This window comes from Alosa pseudoharengus, unplaced genomic scaffold (genome assembly GCF_046254945.1).
Source record: "Alosa pseudoharengus isolate Yale_2024_CS ecotype anadromous, Long Island Sound unplaced genomic scaffold, YU_APseudo_1.1 YU_APseudo_1.1_scf_12, whole genome shotgun sequence".
Taxonomy (NCBI): Eukaryota; Metazoa; Chordata; class Actinopteri; order Clupeiformes; family Clupeidae; genus Alosa; species Alosa pseudoharengus.
The window spans coordinates 18099664-18125879 of NW_027468587.1; the positions used below are offsets into that span (position 1 = coordinate 18099664).

General features: G+C 42.4%; 1 protein-coding gene across 1 annotated transcript in view; it reads right to left on the bottom strand.

Annotated features, from left to right (window-relative positions):
• Nucleotides 1–26216, bottom strand: part of znf236 (zinc finger protein 236) — an 84461-nt gene that overhangs the window by 53387 nt on the left and 4858 nt on the right. Inside the window, exons 3-15 of the mRNA XM_076280325.1 lie at nt 25789–25953; nt 25303–25481; nt 25064–25194; nt 22640–22812; nt 19122–19250; nt 18614–18787; nt 16792–17002; nt 9595–9867; nt 7379–7582; nt 6539–6668; nt 4232–4492; nt 2774–3039; nt 555–656 (exon numbers count right to left, since the gene is read on the bottom strand). Coding sequence (XP_076136440.1) covers nt 555–656; nt 2774–3039; nt 4232–4492; nt 6539–6668; nt 7379–7582; nt 9595–9867; nt 16792–17002; nt 18614–18787; nt 19122–19250; nt 22640–22812; nt 25064–25194; nt 25303–25481; nt 25789–25953 — 2398 coding nt within the window. The remainder of the gene's footprint in view (nt 1–554; nt 657–2773; nt 3040–4231; nt 4493–6538; nt 6669–7378; nt 7583–9594; nt 9868–16791; nt 17003–18613; nt 18788–19121; nt 19251–22639; nt 22813–25063; nt 25195–25302; nt 25482–25788; nt 25954–26216) is intronic.

Consider the following 26216-nt stretch of genomic DNA (forward strand, 5'->3'; position numbering starts at 1 on the left):
ACTGCAAGGATGTTCCACCTGTTGTTTTGTCACTTTAGTAGGACTATCATCTATACCTCAATAAATGTTCTGAAATTGATGGGATTGCTGTAGGCCTTTTTTTCTTTTTAAAAACATGGGGTTAAAAAAAAATCATTTTTTTTATTTTTTATTTAAACAGCAAATTAACGTCATCTCGCGGGCCAGATAGAATAGATGGCGGGCCAAAATTGGCCCGCGGGCCACTATTTGCCGACCCCTGCTCTAACTCTTGTGGGTCTAACCTTAGTGCTGCTAATGACTGACGGACTCGACTGACGACCTACAGATTAGCGTTAGGTGTCGCTAAAGAACTCCCGTAACTCTCGCTACTTAACAGTAATTGCGCATGACATTAATTAATCCGCACACGAGTTTTATGTATTTTTATACCGTGTATTCTCCGTGTAAATTCATGCACCGAACCGTGACGCCCGTACCGTTTCGGTTCAATACGAATACATGAACCGTTACACCCCTAGTGTGTGTGCACGCAAGCGTGTGAGAGAGGGAGTGCATGTGGCCGTGTGTATTACCTTGAGAGAGTGCGGGCTGGTCATAGGCTGGCTGAGGCAGTGCGGAGGTGTCGTACTGGCCCATGTTCTGTTGGAGGGTGTGCTGCGACGCCACAAACTGGTCTGCAGGAGAGAGAAAAAAAATGAGGAGACAACTCTCCCAAAATCAACAATACTGTTAACATATACATTGATGTGGTTGGTCTTCCTGTTTTGTAAGGCCCCGGGCCGAAAAGTTATCGATTTAATAAAACTAGTCATATGGAGCCAGAGTGTGCGTCGGTTCTGTACCTTTTCTAAAACCAAAAACACCATCACATAGAAAACAATTGTACCTCCGCGCTACTGCGGGTCACATCTAGCGCATCGACGGGAGAGGACCGAATCCAGTAAGAGAGAGAGAGTTCACCGGAGCGACAAAGATGTAGAATATAAGTATTTTTTATTATTAAGGTGTCAACATAAGGACTAATGTTTCACCTGAAGGCTGGTTTTTGAGTGTAGCCTACTTCTATGGTAGCTGTAAGGTTGGGGTACCGCCCTCTATACACTTGTCAGGTGATCCTGAACACCATCACATCTTTGCTATGGACTGAGCAATATCTTTACACGATACGTCTACATTTTAGTGAAACAGTGAAAGTGTAAAAGTGGTAGCTGTGTGAATGTGAATGTGATTGCAACGACGACAGTTCAGTCTGAGCAATGGCACGAGAAACTGATGTCTAAACATCAGTGAGACAACTATCCCAGAGAACCAGATCAAACAATGCATGACATTTGATGCTCTTTTGTTGTTGTGCCAACAGAGTAAACTGAATGTTTTACCAAACGTGACCTTTCTGCACTGTCCCCCCCGTGTCATGTTAACCTTTCCAGCAAAAGACAATGTGGGGCGGCATACAACAGGACAACCCCATTATTCACTGTCCACGTTTGGAATGATGTTCTTTTTACTCCAAAAGCACAGTTAACAACCGCCCCATCCCCATGCCCCAACCGTCCTCCCCATGCCCCATCACAGGAACAAGATACCTGTCGCAACATTTCATTAATTTGTGCACAAATAAGTTTCTTCTGACAGAAGGAGTTAAGTGTCACAGCACCTGAGAATACAATCATCTTCAAAAAAAAGAAAAAGCTTGCCTGTCCTTGCTCTTCAAAAAGATCTTTCTCATTCAATTGAGGCAATATTGAAACTGGCAAGGTGGGCAAGGTAATATTCTCAAGGTTTGTTTTCTACGGAGGCCTCTGGTTTGAGTCATCGCCTCAGAGCAGCCATCTCTCAGCAAGACCAAAGGTTATCTTTCATGAAGGGGCACTGTGTACGCTTTTGAAAAATCTCTCCTTTTGATGGCTACTGGCCTTGTGGTCCATCAAGAACAAGGCTTTGCTGCAAATGACCATCAGTGTATGTGACACTGTCAAACCTGTTTTGGGGTTTCTTCATCTCTTGCTCCTTCTCAACTCAAAATGGGTATTGCACTCCGGGTCTTTTTTTCATATTCAAAGCCATACAGGACGCTATTTCTCTTCAATCCTCACACATTTATTTCTCCTCTCATGTGCAATGCTATAGACTTGCACACCCCAACACACTCACACAAACACATGTAAATCCTTAAATACGTAGATGTCGTAATGTTGAAATGATGCAACAGTTGTATAGCACAAGTGATAGCACAGTTGTGTAAACAGACATCCTGCTCAAATCTTCCTTATCTACCTTCATTTACATTTGTCCCACTGAATATATTCCCTCCTGGCACAGACAAACAGAGAAGAGAGAGGAGAACCATAGAACAGAATCACAGAACAGAGAGAGATAGACAGTTAGCGAGTGAGTGTGCGTGCCTGTGTGTGTGTGTGTGTGTGTGTCTGTGTGTGTGTGTGTGTGTGTCTGTGTGTGTCTCCTATCTCTAAAGATTTACACATCTCTACATATCTACACATATCTCTACAGATCTACACATCTATACATATCTACACATATCTACAGATCTACACATTTTATCTCCACATCTCCACATCTCTCTACAGATCTACACATCTCTACAGATCTACACATCTCTACAGATCTACACATCTCTACAGATCCTCTCATTTCTACAGATCCTCTCATTTCTACAGATCCTCCCATTTCTGCAACACCTGCACTTAAATGCATAATTTTGTTCTTTCCTAAAGCCACATGTGCTGTTAGAGGGCCTAAGTGATCATGCCACAGTGCTGTGTCTTACCGTCGTCCTGCACCAAGGCTCCATCAGTCAGCGGCGTCTGCAGCGCCACCTGCTGGGGGCCCCCCACCACCTGCGCCTGGCCGAGCTGCTCCAGCATGGCCTGCTGCTCCGCGCCCACGCCAGAGGGTGGAGGCTGCAGCTGGCCGCCCTCGATCTCCACCTGCATGTCGTGGGCCACCACGGCACTGGGGCCGCCCATGGGGTCCTCCAGCGAGGTCCCGTCTGAGGAGCCCGGCTGCTGCTGGAGCTGCTGGGCCAACTCATACCTGCAGTGACCAGACCAGACCAGACCAGACCAGACATGCATATATGTTAGCGTGACACTGGTGTAATCAATGTCCACAATCAATATCAGTGCTTTTTTCCCCCATTTCATTCCTAGCCGATACAACTGGATCATACTGATCTGTATACAAATATCAGATGGGTGTCACAACTTTCGGCGCAATCAATATCTGTAATCAATATCAGATTGTGTTATTTTTGTTTTTATCCTGTGACATTAAAGCGATGGTTCGAAGTAATTTCACCCTAGGGTCCTTTGCACCATGACCCCGAGCCAAACACCCTCCCAGAACCTGTTTTCCCTTGGTCGAACCCTGGTCGAGTAGCGCTGTCAGAAACAAATGAGTTTCTGCAGTCGTAATGGTACCAACTTTTATCTCGTAAATTACCCCACTAATAATGCCCTGAATGGTACGAAACTTCTACTGTAGAACAACTATGTTCTTTACTCATAAAACGAGGCACTGAAAAGTTTGTAAATACACCAGGAGTTTATTTAAATAACACTTGCCTGATGGATGCTACTAACTGCTACTATACCTCTGCGTCGACGTTACTTCCGTGATTTGGGAAAAGCCCGTAAAAGTCCTGGCAGGAAGCATGCATAAGGATGTAGATCCAGGAATGCACTAATATTTTGTTCGTAGTACCAGTTTGCAACAATTATTAGTTAACACTAAGTTGTAAAAACTTCGGAAAAAAAAATATTAAAAACTGGTTATAAAAAAAAACGTTGATGTAATTGCTTCCTGCCAGGACTTTTTTTTAAACAAATCTGTGGTGTATACGCTGCTGTAGCAGTTCCATCGATTATAATGGAAGCGTATGGTTACAGCACACGCTCAGCTAACGTTGCGGTGTTCAGTGTAGCCCAGTTCTAAAGAGGACTTCTTGCTCCAGGCGTGAGGCGAGGGGGATACAGCATTGGGCTCTAGAACGCACGTTAATAGCACAGCCAACTTGCTGGGGGCAACAGTCAAGCGGTAAATCACTGGAGGCCAATGGAGAAACAGATTGGAAATCAGACAGGTGTCTCTGATTGCTGGCAAGTGTTGCCCATAGACAGTAAGGTGTTGCCCCCACCAATATGGCGGCTGTGTTGATGTATGCCACCCAATAGAACTCGACGGACAATGCGATATCTAGGTTTCTAATATCTAGGGGCGAGCTCACCTGTGGGTCTTCATGTGCTTCCTGCAGTTGGGCGAAGACTTGAAGGTCTTCTGGCAGTAGGGGCACATATAGGGGCGCAGGTCGCTGTGGGTGGTCATGTGACGCCGCAGGCTGCCGCTGGTGGTGAAGGTGGTGTCGCACATCAGGCACTTGTAGGCCTTGAGGCCCGAGTGGGTGCGGATGTGCGCCTTCAGCACCCCCGAGGAGGCGAAGCCCTTGCTGCACTGGATGCACTTGTACGGTCGTTCGCCCGTGTGTGACCTTGGGGATGGACACGAGAGAGATGTCAGATGAGCGGACGAGAGAGATGACAGAGATCAGTGATGGACCAGCAGGTGAGACAATCACAGAGAAATGGTCAGATTCTTAGACTAGACCAGTGGATCTCAACCTTTTTTTGAATCACGACACCCCAGAATAATCAGGTTGATGTTTGCGAACCTCACCCCACCCCTTCCTCCACCTGAATGCTCACTGCATTTTAACACTGACAGAATAATAAATTCCACTTTAACTTTACTGCTGTGCTTTTAGATTAGATTTAGATCGGCGTGCTAAGCAGGAATAACAATACTTTTTCTGAGAAGCCATTTCAATAGGCAGCGGACTTCTACTTTACCAACTATTGCATTATTATAATTTAGAAAATGCATTAAACTTAATGAAACTTTAACACTGTTATCAGGATCTGTACAGGGTAATGGATGTATGCCATTTCTAGTATGATTATCTTACAGTCCTGCAATACAGTGGCTTACATACTGATATTACCCATGCCAGTAAAATGCCTCACAATCAAAAACACAAGTGTACTTAACAAAATTGAAATATGTGCTAGGCAAGGCAAGGCAATTTATTTATATAGCGCATTTCATACTCCAGGTAGACACAATGTGTTTTACACAGCTAAGGCATTACCTCAAATAAAAGTGAACAGGTATGAAACATATCACAAGTATAAAACATATCACAGTAATAGTATAAGTAAAAACAATAAAAACAATAAAAAATAAATTAAAAACAGGAAAAAGCCTGAGAAGAGGGTGGTCTTCAGTTGGGTTTTAAAATTGGCAACGGTTGAGCATTCCTAATGTGATCAGGGAGTTTGTTCCATATCTGGACTGCATGGTAGCTGAAAGCAGCTTCACCCTGTTTGGTGCGAGTAGAAGGTATGCACAATACCTGGCTTTTCTGTGGTCTGAGAAGTCTGAGGGGGATGTAAAATTGAAACATGTCTGATATATATGTTGGCCCCCATCCCATGTAATGCTTTAAAAACCAGTAGCAGTACTTTTAGTGCTCTCTTAAGTTTAATAATTATTTTATTTTTTTAATTTTAATAATTATTTTATTCTTAATGAATAATTTCCCAAACCTATTCCCCATCTCTGTCTCCCACTATTTTCCTGTGCATTTCATAATGACCTGTCTATTAAATCTGGTACATAACACAGGGACAAAGTTAAGCAGAGACCAAGGGTATGGATCTCATATGTAAACGTTAGCGGTTATCAACCCAGGCAAGGGGGAGGGTCGGGGGTGGCTGGGGCACATCAATTGCTGAAGCTAATTAGCAAAGCAAAGGTTCCTGTCATAATCCTTAAGGGTAAAGTTATGAGAGATTTTATTGAGGTTTTTTTTGTCTCTCCTTTCCATTTCCTATCAGAAGGGTGACCTTTACTGCAAGGGCTTTTTTCCTCACACTTGAAATGAAGAGAAAAAAAGGCAGAACATTTAGTTGATGCACAAAGCCGGAAGGTTAAAGTGACTTTCTGAGAAGATCAAAGAGTGGCTGGTCAATTACCCCTACTTTTCTGTGTCCTACTTTCAAAGGTTCTAATCTATCCTGACAAATAAAGATAAAGGTTGTGAATTGGTCATTTTTAAGCAGGTAATTCGACCTGTCTTTACAACCATTACAAAGGGTCTGAAATGGCAAACCTTCATTAAGAGAGTCTCTTTTTCACTTGATGGACGCTAGACAGGATATATAACTGGATTTATACACTCACACACACATATACACAGTATATAAAGTCTGTGTGTGTGTGTGTGTGTGTGTGTGTGTGTGTGTGTGTGTGTGTGTGTGTGTGTGTGAAAGGACTTAGCTTAGCATGTTGTGAATAAAAGTACAGAATAGTGCAGAATTAATTAATCTTGCACTGTTTTTATAAACCAATCAAATTAAATCTGGGTTTTAGCCAAACAACTTCACAAACTGGAGCAAACAGAAATAATATATGTATCTCTGTTCGACAGCTCTGTTTAATTCACAATGAGAGTTTTAGCCAGGGGGACATTCAGTACCTGACATGCTGTTTGAGATGGCTGGACTTTTTGTAGGCCTTGTTGCAGCAGGCACACTTGTAGGGTCGATCATTTTCCACAAGGTCAAGGTAGGGTTGTAACACACGGGAGTTCTGGTTGTGAATGAGGCCTGTGGCAGACAAACATGGTCATATCAACATCTGTGCATGGCCTTACAGCTCCCCAAGATGGTTACTGACTCCACTGACTGACTGCGCTAGTATATATCATGTGTATTAGTGTGAATGAATAAGTGCATCGGCATGTTTATGGAAACATGCTGTAGGTGAGTGTGTGTATGTGCAAGTGCTGAAAGGTGTTAGCCTATAGTACATTTGTATGCATCTGTCCATCTATCAGAACGTATCTCTGAACATATATGTATGATATGTGCAAAGCTATGGGAATGCTACTGGAAGGTACACAGTTCTGTAGCAGTAGGAGTATAGTTGTGACAGTGGTGTAGTCTAGTTAGCTGTAGTGGGTATACTGAGATGTAGTCTAGTTGGCTGTAGTGGGTATACTGTGATCAACCCCAAATGTTAATACCTATCCTTGCCTATTTTAAGTGGGTATATTGAGATGGTGATGCTTTTTGAGTGGGTATACTGCGTAGTCCTGCATATCATGTAGACTACACCAAGTTTAATAATTATTTTATTCTTTTAATATTTAAATTTTAATAATTATTTTATTCTTAATGAATAATTTCCCAAACCTATTCCCCATCTCTGTCTCCCACTATTTTCCTGTGCACTTCATAATGACCTGTCCATTAAATGACCTGTCCACTTGCACAGACTACACCTCTGAGTTGTGAGTGGTTGAGCACCATCATACCCATGTCAGTGATGAGTATGGGCTCCTGGAGGGGGATGTCTGGAAGAGGAAGGCTGTTCTTGGACACACGGGCCTTGTGGGGCTTGCGTGGGAACTTGTGCTTCTTCTGCTGCATACTCTTGAAGTGCGAGGCAATGTGCGTCTTGCGGTGTCCTGAGGTACGGAAGATCTTCTCGCAGTGCGGGCAAGGGAAGGGGCGCACGCCTGACCAAAAGGAGAAAGGTCACACGGGTCAAAGGTGAAAGGTCAAAGGGTAGGGAAAGAGCGGATGGACAGACAGGACTTCACTGCCTCTGGCTTATTGGTAAATGCACACCTGCCCTACCATCATGGAAGACAATTAACTTAGGCCTAATGCCTAGTGACCCCTCTCTGGGACTCGACCAGGCTGACACACACACACACACACACACACACACACACACACACACACACACACACACAGACACAGACACAGACACAGACACAGACACAGACACAGACACACACACACACACACACACACACACACACACACACACACACACACACACACACACAGACACACACACACACACACACACACACACACACACACACAGACACACACACACACACACACACACACACACACACACACACACACACACACACACACACACACACACATACAGTTGGGTCCACGGATGTTAGGTTTAGCGGTACGTTTTTTGTTTTGTTTATTTTGTTTATGTTACCGCGGAGGCCTCGTAGATAAAGTTAACCCCTAGACAGCTTGGTAGTTGCCAAACTCTCCCCTCGCACCGTAACGAAACAAAAAATACTAAAATGAATATTCTAAACTCCCAGTTAGATATAAATATCTCTCTCTTTGACGAGACACCTTGTTTATGTTTTTCACATAATAGTGTTGATTTTGCTGAGGTCCCTGTTGACAGGCGAGTTAATGAAAGCACACCTTGAAAATGGAATCTTAATAAACAACTCGACGATAGCACTGTTATTCTAATGAGGTGTGTGACTCTATTTGAATAAACACCTGGGCGAACAGGGCCCACTGACAGAGCAGAATTCACTCCACTCCAATGTTTATTTTCCTCTTCTTTACACAGATGTGACACTGAGCAGATTAAAGATGGATGAAGTGTTTAGCAGCCCACACAGTTTTGTCAGCGTAGCGACAACAAGCTGACAGTGGCGGTGGTGGTTTTTACTTACCCTAACCAGGCTAATCTGAGCAAAGAAAGGCAAATAAACACAAAGGAGAGCTCATCCGCACGAGAAAAAAAAAATCTGTCTGTGAATGTAATTAAATGCACTCCCCATGCAGGGAGCCAGAGATATGAGGTCAAGGTTGCTTTCCTTCGGAGAGCAGGCTTATGCCTTCGCTGTGTGCTCGTAATGGGCTGTGGGCAGAGGTTGTCAGCTGAGTGAGCAGATCATTATGCAGAAAAATATGAACTCAGAGAAGCACAACGCCACAAAGGAGCTCATTGGCTCGACCGATGTGTTGGTTTTTCTATGAGTCATTAAAAGTTTGTGTTATACACCAGCACTGCACAACACAAATGTATTTCTCATCACACCCTAAACTGCACCACAATATTATCCCAATTACTTGGTGGCGTTAGATATTTGCCCTGAAATAAATAACGGGTTTAGAACAACACTGAAAGAAAAGAATCATTTAAGATGAAAAGGCTATGTGAAAGCCCTCTATGATTCAGTGGTGATTAAAAAGTTCACATCCATGTGTTTCTTTCAGTGTTATTTCAACAGGATGATGTTCTACAGATTGAATCTTACCTACACAGTTTGAACAACACACTTGCCCAATCTCACCCTTATGGAGCACCTAGTGGTGCAAGGGACCTTCTTGAGTGGGTCTACATTGCTCAAATGGATACACTCTGTAGAATGTACCCAGAGAATATGAATGCTGAAAATTGTAATAAACAGTCTTACATCCAAGACAGATTGTTGTGCCTTATCAGAGTCATAATGCTTTGTGTACAATGCTAATGTGTCAGTTCCTGCCATGTGCTGGGAATGTTTCCTGTTCTACCTGGTCCTCTCTGCCACAATGCAGAGAGAGAGAGAGATGGTGACTGAGATAGAGAGAGAGACAAAGACAGGGAGAGAGAGACTGAGAAAGAGAGAGAGACCAAGAAAAAGAGAGGGAGAGAGAGAAAGAGAGAAAGAGAGATGGCGCTGAGCACGAGGCCCCTCACCCTCACCTGTATGCAGGCGCATGTGCACCTTCATGCTGCCGGAGGTGGAGAAGCACTTCATGCAGCACTGGCACTCAAAGGCCTTGATGCCCGTGTGCGTCTTCATGTGGGCCGTCAGCGTGCTCTTGACGGCGAAGGCGCGGAAGCACTGCTTGCACTTGAAGGGCTTCTCGTGCGTGTGGATGCGGATGTGGCGCACCAGGTCGCTGGGCTTCTTGAACTCCTTGGAGCAGTAGGGGCAGCCGTGCCAGCGTACGCCGTTCTGCTCACGGATGGTGCCTGCGGACGGGGAGAGGAGGAGGAGGATGAGAAGGAGAAAGGGGGTGAGGGTGCGGAGTGTGTGTGTGTTATGTGCAGCGGGTCGTTAGAACAGTGACAGTGTCAATACGTTCAAATGTGTACACATGTGCGCACAAACACAACACACATGCACACACACACACCTCTCACCACACAACTCTCCGTTGGCTTGCAAGCTGGAAAAACCAAACTCTAGTCAGGCCAATCACATCGTGTATAGAGTCACATAAATGACTACAGAGTTCCCTGCTACTTGAATGCAAAGGAGATGGCTGCCGCTGCAGGCAAACAGTGGTCTTTTGAATCGGCTTTGGCTGCGACACTTAAAGACTTGGAGTTAAGCTTTTATTTGGGAAAAGAACAAAGAATGACATACTGTAGCTATAACGCTATCCTATTGCGTGCAGAGGGAATTTGAAAGACAACCGTTTATCCCGCCCCTCGGATTGAGCCCTGCCAATGGTGAGTTCCCAGACCCAACATCTTGATGTGAGTCTGGCTCGTCAGGCTACTATATGCTGGCTATAGTAGGGTAACGTAGGTGCCCTATAGTAGGGTAACGTAGGTGTCCTTTCTATGAAGAACCCACTTTAAACAAAATAACAGTTTTGTGATTCAGTTTCAAAACTATGTATTTGTTAAAGAGTTACTTCACTCCCATTTCAGTCTGAACAATTAAGCAACAGCAACAATAACAGCTCAGACATCTTATCTGGTTTGAGCTCACCCTTTTACTAGTATGAAAGCTTAATTGATCCAAGACCCAATTTCACTGGACTCTGCAATGCCCAGAGAAAATGATTGGTGGCCTGTGATCAACTGAAAACTATCACCTCTCATTACTGTGAGCAGATTAACAGCAGTAACATGAAACATTTTTGGCCTACATGTTCCGAGTCAATTATTAATACGTAATTAGGGATGTAACGGTATGAAAATTTAACCTCACGGTTATAGTGACCAAAATGATCACGGTTTTCGGTATTATCACGGTATTTTTAAAAGTGTGTTCAATATGTTCAGAAAGCACTGATAGGCCTACACAAGCTGAAATAGTTTCAAAAAGTGTCCCGTTCAGTTTTTCATGTTTAATTGGCTATGTGCTTATCGCTTAACTTACCCTACCATGACTTGGAGGTTGCTATTACTGTTATTTGGATCCAATGAGTGAGACCAGGCTTGGAATTTCACCATTCTGGGGGCAAGGCCACTTGGCCTTCAGTTGGGCATATTTGGTGGAGGGCACAAAGGCCACATAGGCTATAAAAAATATCAAAGTTGTATAGCCTATTCACTGCAGTAGACCTGCATCACTGTATGAAACATTACAAAAACATGAAACATGACATATTATATAGAACTGCAAATCATCTGAACATCTAATATTTACAGATATCTAGGCTATATTTAACATTTATTGGTAACGCTTTAGAATAACATGTGCTTATTAGGTATTAACAGTGCATAATAAGCAGTTAACAATTCATTACTAACAGTTAGTTAACTGTTGTTATCCTTTAATAACATTAACTAACTGTTAACATGCAGCTTGTAAGTGATAATAAGCAGCCTTTTAAGTTACTTACAAGCATATTTGTTAACAGTTGTAAGTGTTAACAAGCAGCTTGTTAATGCTTGTTAATGGTGTATAAGACAAATAGGTGGATAACTAATACACTTATAAGACCTTTCTTACCTATTTGTAGTAAATTTTGCAGCCCCCCAATCTAAAGCGAGGACCATGTAGCCTAAAGTTCCACAAGCCCAACCTTCTATCTCTCTATACTGTATCTCTCTATGTAGCTTGGTTTAGCTGTGAGAAATACACCTTCAAAATTGTTGCAGTGAGCAGGAATTGAACCCTGGTCTCCTGCATCAGAGAGTGCATTTGTTTTTGTCTACTGTTTTTGTAGAAGGTTGGGCTTGTGGAACTTTAGGCTACATGGTCCTCGCTTTAGATTGGGGGGCTGCAAAATTTACTACAAATAGGTAAGAAAGGTCTTATAAGCGTATTAGTTATCCACCTCTTTGTCTTATACACCATTAACAGGCATTAACAAGCTGCTTGTTAACACTTACAACTGTTAACAAATATGCTTGTAAGTAACTTAAAAGGCTGCTTATTATCACTTACAAGCTGCATGTTAACAGTTAGTTAATGTTATTAAAGGATAACAACAGTTAACTAACTGTTAGTAATGAATTGTTAACTGCTTATTATGCACTGTTAATACCTAATAAGCACATGTTATTCTAAAGCGTTACCCATTTATTTTATATTTGGCCTGTTATGAAATCATGTATTGAACAATTTAAGCACAGTTCAGCTTTAAGAAACTCAAATAACCTAGATGCATGCTTAGCATTTTGTGATCTACTTTCACAAACTCTTAGTCAGCTGTCCTCTGATTTACCGATATATAGGCGATATTTGTAACATTTATTTTGTATTTGGCCCGTTATGAAATCATGTGGAACAATTTAAACACATTGTAAAACTTAAAGCCCAAATTTGGAGACATCCATGCATGTCGAAATGTACTGCAAATTCAAAAGTGGATTACTCTGGAACGGCTAACTGTACAGGGGACTGCTTTACACCTTTATGTTCGGTAAGGTCTGCTGTTTATTCTGATATATGGTTTGTCATGTGTTAAACGAAAGGTTCGTGAAGTATTGCACCGAGAGGAATGGGTAGGGAGATGGACGAAAACCTTCAGTAGAATTTATGATTAAATTTAATTATATAATTATGACCGCCGCGCAGCGAAGCCATGTCAACCCATTCCATAACCACTCATTTCATGTATAGCGCCACCTAGTTAAACACAAAAAAGTAAAAATGAGGTGTTGTAATCGCAGGTATCTGTGACCTAACATAGTCAAAACTGCACGAAATTGGAAGTGTAGGATCATTATGACACCCTCTGAATGCACGCCAAGTTTCGTGGAATTCCGTTCATGGGGGGCCACACAATAAATTAATTTATGTTACTATACACCAACTGGCCTGTAGGTGGCCGGAGACAGTTTTCTGTGAATATCTCGAGAACCGTAGGGCCTAGGAGGTCCACCTTTTTTTTGTATGTTGATCTCAAGGGGCCATGTCAACCCATCCCATTACCACTTATTTCATGTATAGCGCCACCTAGTTAAAAATTAAAAAGCAAAAATGTAGGTGTTTTCATCACAATATCTCTGGCTGACATGGTCAAAACTGCACGAAATTGAAAGTGTAGGATCATTATGACACCCTCCGAATGCATGCCAAGTTTTGTGTACTTTCGTTCATGGGGGGCCTTACAATAAAATAATTTATGTGTACGTTTAGTGACGTACACCAACAAGGATTCCCGGGACACTGAAAGACCGGGGTACACAAAACTTGGTGGGCATGTACCCCCACATGGATAGCATGGAACCGTCATTTTTCGTTTTGATCTGTAGCCCCCCCGCTGGACTGGACCCCCCGAAAGGAGGGTAGGCCAGACACAGTTCTCTGTGAATATCTTGAGAACTGTAGGGCCTAGGATGACCATTTTTTTTCCGTATATTTGCCTCCAGGGGTCATGTTAACCCATTTCATGTGCACACATGTGCACAAACAGATACACACGCACACACACACATTCACAGTAATCATACGTATGACATATACTCACACAGTAGACATATGTACGCTTCCATGCACAGGCACATACGCAGGCACACACACAAGCACGCACACACACACACACACACCCACACACATAACATAAACATAACACAAACAATCAAGAATTTCTCAGAATTATGAACAGGCAAGATGGAGGTGGGGTTGTATAAAATGAATTTTACATGTGAAATCTATGAACTAATCATGTTTTGGGACTTATTGTCTAGCAGATACCAGTGAGAATTGAGTGTGGATAATGCAATTTAGTGAGACAGTTAGAATCATATAGGCCTTTCAGCGTGATTTCTTTTTGTGGAAAAAATGTGCTGGACTGGGCGGCGGTCATATTTTGTACCGCACTGCGGTACATCTAGTTTACTTTCTCGTGAACCGTTCACCACAGCGATTCGCGGCTAACATCGTTTAAAAGCTGAGAAAAAGCTCTTTCATGTGATACTTGTGATGTCTGTGTGATGAGTAGGCTACTTCGCGAGTAGTTCAACTGAGAACAATGGGTGAATTTAGACGCACTTTCTTTCTTGCGCTGTCACTTTCTCCACTGCATAAAAGAAATTAATTTGCGCTGTGAATGCTAAGATTATTTTGACAGGCCATAGGCTAAATAAAATTCGCTATTAGTAGGATGCAAAGCAGAATATTGAAAGAAGGGCACCAAGGGCACCGTGGCCTGTAAACCTCTGATTTTCAAAGGGACATAACGGCCAACGCAAGGGGCAAAAACGTGGCCGCCGTGAAATTCCTACCCTGAGTGAGACCAAAGTAAGTGTTCAAAAAATAAAACTTTAGGCTACTGTGTTCTTCTGATAACGTGAGTGGAATGGATTTAATGTGCACGCGAACATAAAAAGACGCAGAGTGCAAATGATACAGTGCAAGTTTTGCGGTGAAAATGTTCCGCCTTTTAAAATCAGGTGTAGCCTAATCCAATTCGCAGTTAAAACCATCAATTAGACAACAGAATCAGTAGGGTACCAATTTTGCTTCATTGTACCAGGCCTACTGTATGTCAAAATCAGGCTCGGATGAAGCTGGGAAGGATTAAACACACGGTTTCAACACTGTGATAATCAACCGTGATAATTATGATATTTCAAAAGAAAACGGTAATTGTTATCGTCAACATTTTTATCACGGTTTATCATTATACCGGTAATCGTTACATCCCTATACGTAATTAACACTGAGTAATTACTGTATGCAATGTAAAAATGAGCTTAATGTTTTCCATTTGTATTGTTTTGAATCATGCACACTTGATTTGATGTTCTTAATTTAAGAAACAGAGGTTATGAGTTGCATGGCAGTTCCATTAAGTATCCTAAACAAAAGTTAATCAACTACCCATCTTATGTTGACCTTGAACGGAGCTGTCCTTGTTATTAAATTAAGAGTGAAACCCGTCATAAAATTACATCTCACATGATAAACTAACCAAGACAAATGAAGACCCTTAATTTGACAGCTCAACCAAAACAAGTTCATTGTTTCGAGGTCAACCCTGCCATTGTTATTGCCATTACGCAGCCAACACTTAAATGGACGCCATCTGGTAGATCGTTACCAGTGTCCTTCAGATAAAAGATGAGAAACACAAGGAGACTGTTGCCCAGAACCCACCTAGAAAAGCAGTGTCATCATTCCTCAACATGACTGAGTTTGAATACCAATGCAAAATCTGTCAAAGACTGTGATGGATCAGGCTTGACGTTTCCTTACAGTTCCGACCTTCTCATATTTCTTTCAACTTTCTACCCTAGTTCTAGGGTTCTTTCTAACCTACCCTACCACACTTTCAACTTTCTAGTTCTCTTACATAGTCCCCATACACTTACTGTAGCAATAAAACTGACATATGGAATATCTGACAATGCCGGTGGTCCATGAATACTAGCAGTCACCAGCAACCACGTGCATCATGCAAAATAATACATTGGTCTATGCACACCTCAACAGCCAATAGGTGATCATTAAGCATCAACAGTGTTTCCCACAGAATGTAATTCTATTTGTGGTGGTAGGTTTGCAGAATTAACTTGAATGCAAACGTTTTTAACAAATTAGTGCAGCGGAGTTATGATGTTAACCAGATTTAAGCACAATTTAGCCTTCTAGTCGTCTTCTATGCCTTGCAGGATTGTTAATGTTGTCTTTAAACATGCATGTAGGTTTGTTGAGAGACAGAGAAACAAGCAGAGGCTTTACAAAGGTGCACATAGCTCTACAATGAAAGAATTCCATCCAATTGAAATAGGACAACATGGAAAATTATTGTGTGGTGGTCATTGTTGATATTGTGGTGGGCTGCCACAAATAAGTCAATGTATGGGAAACACTGATCAATCAATAAATACTGCCTTGCACTTGCCTTGATGATACTGACGGAATATCTTGTGGTCTATATCTTGTGAATGCAGTGAACAAAACAAAAAATGTATTTCTTCCATTATGCCGGTGGTGCTGTGTGTGTCGACTACACCGTGATGTTTCTAGCCAATTAAGAGAGGTCAGCACATGAAAGGATAATGCCCCTGTTGCTGGGGCCCCTAGGACAGGTGGCTTCTCAAAAAGGACAGCTAATTAAGCCATATGTTACACCCAGGACAGGTAGAGAACATGTCTTTAACAGACACTTCATGATGGCCAGGTCAGTTACAGTATCAAGAGGACTTTTGAAATGCGTTTCAGATGTTTGAATCGATCAGATGGCACATGACAACAGAGCCTTAAAATATAAGAGCCTTAAAAAACAGCAGTTGCTGTTCCGTTGGTAAGTCTTATCACTGAACCACTGACACAGTTTCCAGAAGGTTATATTCAACATCCTTTGGGCAGGCACCACCATGTCCAAACCTGCTTAAGCTTCTCTTGGCTGTGGAGGACTGCATGAAAACAAACAGGCTAATAAGCTACTTCCTGTATGATGGTAATGTCTTCCAGAACATTTATGAGGCAGCCAAGTGAAAGTAAATTACCTACTAGTAATAAGGAACGGCCAACTATCCTATTGATTTGTTACCTCGAACTAATTTATTTTTCAGCAATTACGGGAACGTTTTTGTATTTGGAACTGCATTTTGGCCGGCATTTCCTATTCTCAGAATAGATCGATCCAAGCATCCAAACTCAACAAATTACCCAAAAACACACACTCACTTTCTCCCAACTTTAATAGCCTATCCAAACAACCTTAATAGCCCATCCGCTCCTGCAGTCAGAGAGACCCTTACCTGGCATTTGATCAGGCTTCTTAAAGATGCTCTTCTTCTCCTTCTTCACAACTTTCTCTGAGCCGGACGTCTTCCTGATGGCAGAGGCGTCGCTGCCCATCGTTTGACTCTGTGTGCCACCATCTGACCTGGGCAAGGCTGGCCCGCCACCGCAACTCTGGGCACTGTTCTGCACTGGGATGGCAGTCAAGCCACTGTTCTCAAGAGCTTGCTGCAGACAGAGGTTCAGTAAACAAACATACATTAACACATTACTGTAGTCAAAACACAAATAAATAAAAAATAACAAATGACACTTTTAGAATAGATAGTCATCCGGTAAAATATCTTGTAGGAGGCTCATTCAAATCTGCTCAATAGCTGTGAATAAGCGTCATCTGTTAATAATGGTCTGCATATCTAAATCTTCGCATAGGTTTTCAGCTGCTAACTAATGGTGGCTGTACTTGCCAAAGACAAATGTCTACATCTGGGCACAAAAATATCAAAAGACTTCTGAGAACAAACTGGCAGCATGAAGAGAACAGGCAATAGGACAAAGATGAAATGACAGCTTAGATGAATACTTTCTTTATTTAAAAAAAATAATGATCTTTTTACAGTTGTGGTTCCAGTTTTTCCAGTTGTCTTTTTTTTAGATAGAGACCAGAAAAAGAATATAAAAGCTAATGAATGAATAAAAGGGATACTGAATACATTTTGTCCCACCCCACCCCGAGGGAGAGAATGATTGCCTATTGTGAGCCAGTTTAAATGCTGCATTTCACATCACAAGGGTGATTAACTATCTATCCATCTATTACGACTTTCATATGGGAAGAGCTTTTTATTTAAATCCCTCAAATATGGCAAACCCACGCCCAGTGCTCAGAGGTCGAGTGCAGGAACAAGGGCCACGATCTCCGAGGCGAGTGCTCGTCTCTGCCTTAATTTCCAGGGCTCTCTTAAACTCTGTGGCTGAAGAGGTCTTCCCAATAATAGCACTCACAGGTCGTTCAACCCTGTTAATTATCATGCAAATCTATTCTCTTGCATAATGACTTGGGTATCGGGGCAAGCAAATCCTTCTCAGTGACTGCTTCGCCTCTAAAATGTGTTTCAAACTGCAGTTGAAATGTTTTGGTTTTGGTTGCTCCATATGCATATAGAAATCTCAGCTATTAATAATCACTGAAGATAATTACCAAACAGCACTCAGACAAACAGTTGCAAGTGTATTTAAGTGTACTAATTGCAACTGTTCATCTGACCGCTGTTTTGTAATTATCTTTAACCATAATTAATAGCTGTGATTCCATATGAAATTGAGCCACCAAAACCAAAAGTGTTTTCTTCAAATCAACAATTTCAGACATACCTTATGTTGAGTGTTGATTGATATTGATCTTATTTTTATTACATTTGGAATGTGAACATCTCAATATGGTGAGAGGTGAACAAATGCAGTGTTTTTTTCTGAAGCAGGTAGCCTAATTAAAACAGCCGACAGACTTGCCTCAAACCCCCAAACCAACCTGCTAACATGTATTTCTGCAATATAACTGATAACACCATGCTGTAAAAGCTGAGCCTTCTTTGTGTGTGTGTGTGTGTTTTCCTAACAAAACAAGTACAAAGTAAAAAAAATGGTAAGTATCTGCACCTGCACTTATGACACCGGATATAAAACTGACAACAACTTATGCACTTCCAGTGTTTGCATTAATTTGCCGAGTGAGCATCAATGATTCATACAAAAATAGATGCAAGCAATTCTTGAAGACAACATGCTTACAAGGGTATGTATGTTTGTCAGTGTGTGCATGTGTGCTTCTGCCTGAACCTGCAAGATGTCCTGGTTGATAGCCGTCTCCATGGTGATAGCTGGCACCGGGGGCTGGGTTTGAGTGCTCTCCACTGTGACCTGCTCGGAGAGTTCCAGAAGCTGTTGGATCACGTCGGTCACCCCCTCGGCTCCCTCTGACCCGGCCACGGCCTGACTGGACTCCACCGCCTCCTGGCGGTACATGAGACATGACACGCAGGATTGATTTGTGTGTGTTTGTGTGTGAGCGCTTACATACATATGCACTTGCCTCTGATCAGATAAAAAAAAACAGACCTTCCTTTCTTAAACTAAAACAACTACTTATACATTTATATAATCTGATTCGCCAAAACTCTTATTACAGCTTCACCCACGGTAATAACCTGCAGCAACCAGGAGTGCTGAAACTTCTTTAACCATAATTTAAACAACCCTAAACTAGGTCAAGCAAATCCTGGACTAGTTCGTAAGAGTGTTTTGTCTAAAGGTAGCAGGCATTTGTGTGTGTGGGCACTTCTTTCACCTGGGTGGTGGCAGGCTCCTCAACTTCCACCACTGAGATGTGCATCTTGCTGATGTGTGCGTTTAGGCTGCCCAGCTTTTTGAACACACAGCTGCAGTCCATGCAGGGGAAGAGGGGCACTCCTTTGGTCTGCGGGGAAAGCAAGGATGTGAGCCGTGAGGTGTGTGTGTGTTTGTGTGTGTGTGTGTGTGTGTGTGTGTGTGTGAACACACAGCTGCAGTCAATGCAGGGGAAGGGGTGCACTCCTTTGGTCTGCAGGCAAAGCAAGAACAGACCAATATGCACTGGCTTGAGCATCTGATGAATGACTACCAGTAGGCATGATTTACAATCAACATCCATGGATCAATAAAGAGCTGCTGCTGGCATAGAGAGAGATCAACCTTTGCCTTATTTAGGCCTTTTGGCTAGATCATAGATCTCACAGGAAAACAAACTTATGTCAAATCATAAGATGGGGATAATATCCTGACTAGAACGCACTGGAAATAAAAAGAGAAAGACAATATCCTGAAAATCGGTACACACACACACTGAATAATTGATTATTTTCCACTGTGGAGAAATATGTCAACAAATGCATGTTTTGACACACACACAGAGGGGGGAATTTTCACAGCCTGTCACCCGGTAAAATATATTCACCGTCGGTGCTCGAGTAAGTTATGCACGGTGCGGCTTCATCACGACCGAGTCTGCCTGCCCTCCAGGAACTGAAGGGCACTCATGAGAAAAGCATGCATAACTCCACTGCTCTGGCGCACGCTCTGGGAGTTGAGAGAGTCTGCTCAATTACCCATCACTTCATTTGTGCTGAACATAAATCAACAGGCTTTTTTACCCACCTCAAAATTAATAACAAAAATAAATTAATTAAAAAAGCCACATTTAAAAGATAAAGAATGCATGTTCTGCATAATTAAAGGAAAGTGGGGGAAAGTATTTTCCAGTATAAGTCAGTAAATACATATTCCTTTGAAAAGCAGAAATGTAGACAGAAACCTGTTCATCAAACCTATAGAAAGACCCCAGCCTTCACATACAGTACTTGTAAGAGAGAGAGAAGGGGGGGGAGGTTATTGACAGTATTCAGAAACCTTCCTACCAGCTCTTTCTAGAATATTCCCTTGAACTGAATACCTCAAACACAACTGTATGAACCTCTTTCATTACTGAATGCATACATCCCTTCACCTGCAGATTGATGTGTATGTGAGGTCACTTCTATCTCTATAGGGCATATTTTTAAGACCTCCATTTCCTACACAGGAGATTACTTTATAAACAGCTTTGTCTCTTCTTAAAGGAGAAAAAAAATGTGAATTAGTTTGTCTGTAAGGATCTCTTTTTGACCCAAGAGTCTCTAATGTCTCCCGTTCCCTTCCTCGCTCTCTCCCTCCTTCCCTCACTCACTCACACACTCATTCACTCACTCACACACAGACCTCTTAACCAGGTAAAACGATGCACCGCAGAAAAAGAGAAAGACATAGAGAGAGAGAGAGAGAGAAAGAGAGAGAATGAAAAACAAGAATACGGAGACACCAACATGGCTCACTTCCTGTTTTTTTATGTACTACTGATATCACTGCATTATTTCACACCTTTTTCTGTCTCTCTTGATAAATGTCTTTGCATATGCTTATGTGTCATTTCAAGAGTTGACCAGTCAGTCACACTCTTTTTCAGCCATTTTGTTTTGGTAACCACATGAGTTGGCAGTTGCTTAGTGTAGTATCGTTTTCTGTAATCCTTTGCTGAGTTATATCAAGCGCATATCACTTTACATGAGTGTTTTCTGTGTGCATGTGTGTGCATACATGCACGTGTGTGTGTGTGTGTGTGTGTGTAGATGTGTTTAACTTTGTGAAAAGTACAGTTGCGTATTTGCGCAGAGTTGAGTAAGTTACAGAGTTACATCAGACCATACAGTGCCTATTAAAAGTACCTAAAAAGTAAAAAGTGCTTAGATATTTTCCCATTTATTGCTTTTATAAATGGATTATGCATGAATTACATAAAAAGCTCTTTAATGTTGAAGTGAAAACATATTTCTACAAACTAATGTTGATTGCCGGTAATTAAAAATATATAATGCCTTTGCCTATGGGAAAATAACATGGGGATTTTGAATTATCGCACCTGTTAAACTCTTGCAGGGACGAAGAAATCGGAAATCTTCTAGTGGATACTGTGATCTTCGGTATGTTAAGATGGCACACTTTGATTTTTGCTACCCCAGAGCTTACTTGCAATGCAACTTGCCATAGGTAGTTAACAGGTCTATAAAGCATCCCTGCCATCAAAGCAGTATTTGGTGTCTGCCAAACATAGCATCTAGTCTGATTGCCAAAAAGCTGATCTCATCAGACCAAAGAACCTTCTTCGATTTGACCTTGGAGTCTCCAACATGTATTTGGCCGAACTCAAGTTCGGATTTAATATGAGCTTTGCAACTCTCCTATAAAGCTTTGACTGGTGAAGCATCCGGGAAATAGTTGTTGTATACAGAGTCTCTCCCATCTCAGCTGCTGAAGCTTCTAACTCAACCCCCCCCCCCCCCCCAACAGCCTTCTTCCTACACACTGTCACTTAGTTGGTGGGGATGGCATGCTCTAGGCAATTTTACACATTTGCCATATTTCCTTAATTCCTTAATGATGGATTTAACTGAACTCCGGGGTATGTTCAGTGGCTTGAACATCACTTTATAAACAGCTTTGTCTCTTCTTAAAGGAGAATAAAACAGTGAATTAGTTTGTCTATAAGGATTTGAATCTGTATTAATTAGTAACAAAAATAAATTAATTAAAAAAGCCACATTTAAAAGATAAAGAATGCATGTTCTGCATAATTAAAGGAAAGTGGGGGAAAGCATGTTCCAGTAAGCAAACATCCCATAACACAACTGAATGGAGAGTCTCCCTTTGAAAAGCAGAAATGTAGACAGAAACCTGTTCATCAAACCTATAGAAAGACCCCAGCCTTCACATACTTGTAAGAGCGAGAGAGGGGGGGGGGGGTTATAGACAGTATTCAGAAACCTTCCTGCCAGCTTTTTCAAGAATATTCCCTTGAACTGAATACCTCAAACACAACTGTATGAACCTCTTTCATGACTGAATGCATACATCCCTTCACCTGCAGATTGATGTGTATGTGAGGTCACTTCGATCTCTGTAGGGCATATTTTTAATATGTAAGGATTGTCTGTAAGGATTTGAATCTGTATTAATTAATAACTTCTGTTTCCATTTCTAAAGTCAAGAAAAGGGAACGTATCAAAGGGGGTGAATACTTTTATAGGCACTGTAGTGAGGAATTTCAGAAAACAGACAGGGGTGGTGTGTGTGTGTGAGTGTGTGTATAGGCGTGTGTGTGTAGGTGTGTGTGTGTGTGTGTGTGTGTGTGTGTGTGTGTGTGTGTGTGTATAGGCTTGTGTGTGTGTGTGTGTGTGTGTGTGTGTGTGTGTATATGTGTGCATGTGTGTGTGTGTGATCCTGAGATGATGAAGGTACCTCGGAGTGCACCCTCTGGATGTGCGACTGCAGGTTGCCCTTCTGGGAGAAGGAGGCCGGGCACAACGTGCACAGGTGGGGCTTCTCCCCTGTATGCCGCACCATGTGGGTCTGCAGCACCACCTTCTGGTTGAACGCCTTCCCGCAGTGAGTGCATTTATACGGCCTTTCACCTGCAGAAGGAGAAGGACACAGAGAGGAGGAGAGAAGAGAGAGGGGGGAAAAGGAGGGAAAATGAAAAGGAGAGGTTGGTGGGAGGACAGAGAGAGAGCAGAGGGTGAGAGAAAAGGGGAAGAGAGAGTAAAGGAAGAGAGCAGAGAGTAAGAGAAAAAGGAGAGATTAAAGAAGGCAGGATGATGACAGGAAAGAGGGGGATTAAAGGAAGATAAGAGGACACAGAGAGGGTGAGGGAGATGGGTAGACCAACAAAGGGTGTAGCCAAGAAAGAGTTAGCATGAAAGACAAAGAGGTACGGTGTGTGAATGTGTGTGTGCAGGAGGGAAAAAAGGGAGAGAGAGAGACAGAGAGAGAGAGAGAGAGAGAGAGAGAGACAGAGAGAGAGAGACAGAGAGAGAGAGAGAGTTCAAAGCCCAACAGTGTGGAGGAGTTTACAGCTAGGACATAAACACTTGTGATATTCCTCGCCATACTAACAATAGACTAAGAATCTTGACACTAATTCTGTGTGGCACAATTTAAATGAGCACTCAGGACCATCAGCGAGGTCCTTGGGAGGCACTCCAGTACAGCAGCACAGGGCCTCCTAATGGCTGTTCCTCATTCAGAGGACAGAGCAGCCAATGCCAGCGGCGATTAGTCATCTGCCAAGCCTGGCGCAAATAAAAGCATGGGGCAAGACAGGTGTCTGAAAAGGTAAAGGGCCACAGTAGTAGAAGTTGGAGGCATAATTGTCTATACTGGGTTCAAAGCTTTATCTCGCTGTTGTGGTGCTGATTAAACTTTGGGTTTTAGGTGACCCCATGTGGCCAGTGTTGGCAGTGCAATAACATTAAACCTCAAAATAATAAGCAACTTCTCCTTTTCACTTGGTTTGTAATGGATAAATTGTTGCAAGGATTTCTTTTAAAAGGAGAAAGGAGGGTAGCAAGTTGAATCAGAGGTACTTAATCCACAATGATCCACCGAAATGGCACAACGGATACAAGTATCAAAAATGAATGTGGAGCACTACAGTTCAGTTTCTATCCACTTGCTAGAAACTGTTTACGATAAACTATTTAAGATAGACAGTTTATAATAAAAAAGCATCAATAAGCTCTTTCAGACATACGTGTAAGACCGAAGGTTCGGCGGATGTTAAACGGTGGGGCCGTATATCTGAACGACATAAACGGTCATATGGAAGTCCAAACTTAGCCGGTTGTTCTACTGCTCCCCCCCTAGTATTTCCTCCGGACATTATGTAAATGTGCTGTGTCTGAACGAAGCGTAGAACATGCGGTTAAAATTCACACCTAGTGAGAGGGCGTGTCGGTGACGTTTCTTTCGTGCGTCCATGTGGTTAAATCTGACTTAAATGCAAGTGTTATGGAGTGGCATAGTGCTGTCCAGAAAACCGACCTGGAAAGATGCAGACATCACAGAGCTACTGTCCATAAGGGCAGACAGCATTGTGATAGAACACATTAAGGGAACGGCAAGAGACACGTTAATGTAGCCTACAACTGCATCGCAAGGTCAAAGGAATTCAAAAGACCCAATCATCATAAGCAGAAGGCGCTGAAAAGGCAGTAGCCTACAGCAACGTCGTTGACGACAATGACAGGAGTATTTCATAAATTGTTAGCCAACACGGTCGGGTTTCTGTTCATTGATAGCCTTCTCATGACCTCACTGCTGAGCTCGCTGATATTTGTTGAGCATAAATATGCTTACAGAAAATGAAAATGAAGAAAACCCAACTTTGTTCCAAGCTCCCTACGTAAATGCAATAGACACATGGGGAGAGGATGCTTTTGGAAAAAATAAACCATGAAAAAACGAACCACTTCACTGTTATGTTAGTATTTTGTTTGTTGCTTAAAAACGTTGTATATCATGGCCTTGAAGTCTTGAGTTAGCCTACTGAATTGGCTGGTACCATAACGTTTGTGCATGCTCTCTCCAACGCAAACCAGATTAGGGGTTCCATAGCCAAGTAATTCTGCTATATAACGTTGAAAACAGATAATGTGTTTATTCGAAGCACACATACAAATACTGTAGGTCAATTTCAAGTGCACACTTCAACTAAGTGACTACTTCAAGTATTAGCCTACGCACAATAGATGTTTCTTCTTTAGCCTACATAATGCATACACTTTGTAAACAAAGAGCTTTGAAGCTGAGTCAGGATGAGCTATTTGTGCATCTTTCTTAAAGGACGGAAAGACCAGCTGTAAGACAGATACTTTTTTGTCTTACCTGTGTGGATTCTGATATGTCTCACCAGCTGACTAGGCTTCTTAAACGTCTTTCCACAGTGCTGACAACTATTTGTGAATCCGCTCCGGTCAATGTTCTTCTTGTAATTCCTCGAGCTGGTGAGTATTGTCCTAATGGATAGACGCACAGCATGCATATCAGCACACAGAAAAGTGACATACATTGAATGAACCTCTCCCAAGATGGGCTGACAGGCACCACACCAACAACCCACTGACCTTGTTTTAACATGTGTCTTGACATGTTCTTTCAGCTCGGCAGGGGTCTTGAATTCCTGGTTGCAGGTCTTGCAGGTGTAGACCTTGCATCCGGAAAGTTCTTTGCGGTGATCCTCCATATGAGGCATTAGCTGACTCTCAAGGACGAACTCATCTCCACACTCGCCACAGATCAGGTTCTGATACCGGAGGGGAGATAAGAAAAGATGAACCAGGAAGGAATGGTTAATAAGAGGAAATAATTCATGCTTGTGGGTCTCTAAGTTAGATGTACCTCCAAATGGATTTGTTTAAAACCATCAGTGAACAGAAACAACTGACCAACTAATGTAACTTTTTTGGCCCTTATTTTGAAACTGGCAAGACAAAAGTCATAAATACAGTTGCAAAATGTGAAATAAAAAGTTAACCATAAAACTGGACAGATCAACTCCTAAACTTGACTTCAACGGTATGTTTTCTGCCTCTGGGTGACCCTTCACATACCTCCTCTTTCTCATGGAGCATGATGTGGGCCTTCAGACTGGCCACGCGGGAGAACTTCTTGTGGCACATGGGGCAGACAGGGTCTGAGGTTGTGTGAGTGGATTTGTGTAGCGTCAGGTTAAACTCCACGTTGAAGGACAAAGGACACTGGTCACACCGGTAAGGCTGTTAATGAGGGGGGAGAGAGAGAGAGAGAGAGAGAGAGAGAGAGAGAGAGAGAGAGAGAGAGAGAGAGGGGGCAAAAATGAGAGGGGCAGACGAGGGATGGTGAAAATAAAATAAATTCAAAAGCATGCACCAAAGCACTGACTACTTCCAGATGATGTGCAGACACAGCCACCATCTACTGAGAACCTTTGATTAATTACTTATCTCTGTGCATAATGTCCCTGTAGAGACACTGAGGGGGAAACTTGTTTTGGGAAAAT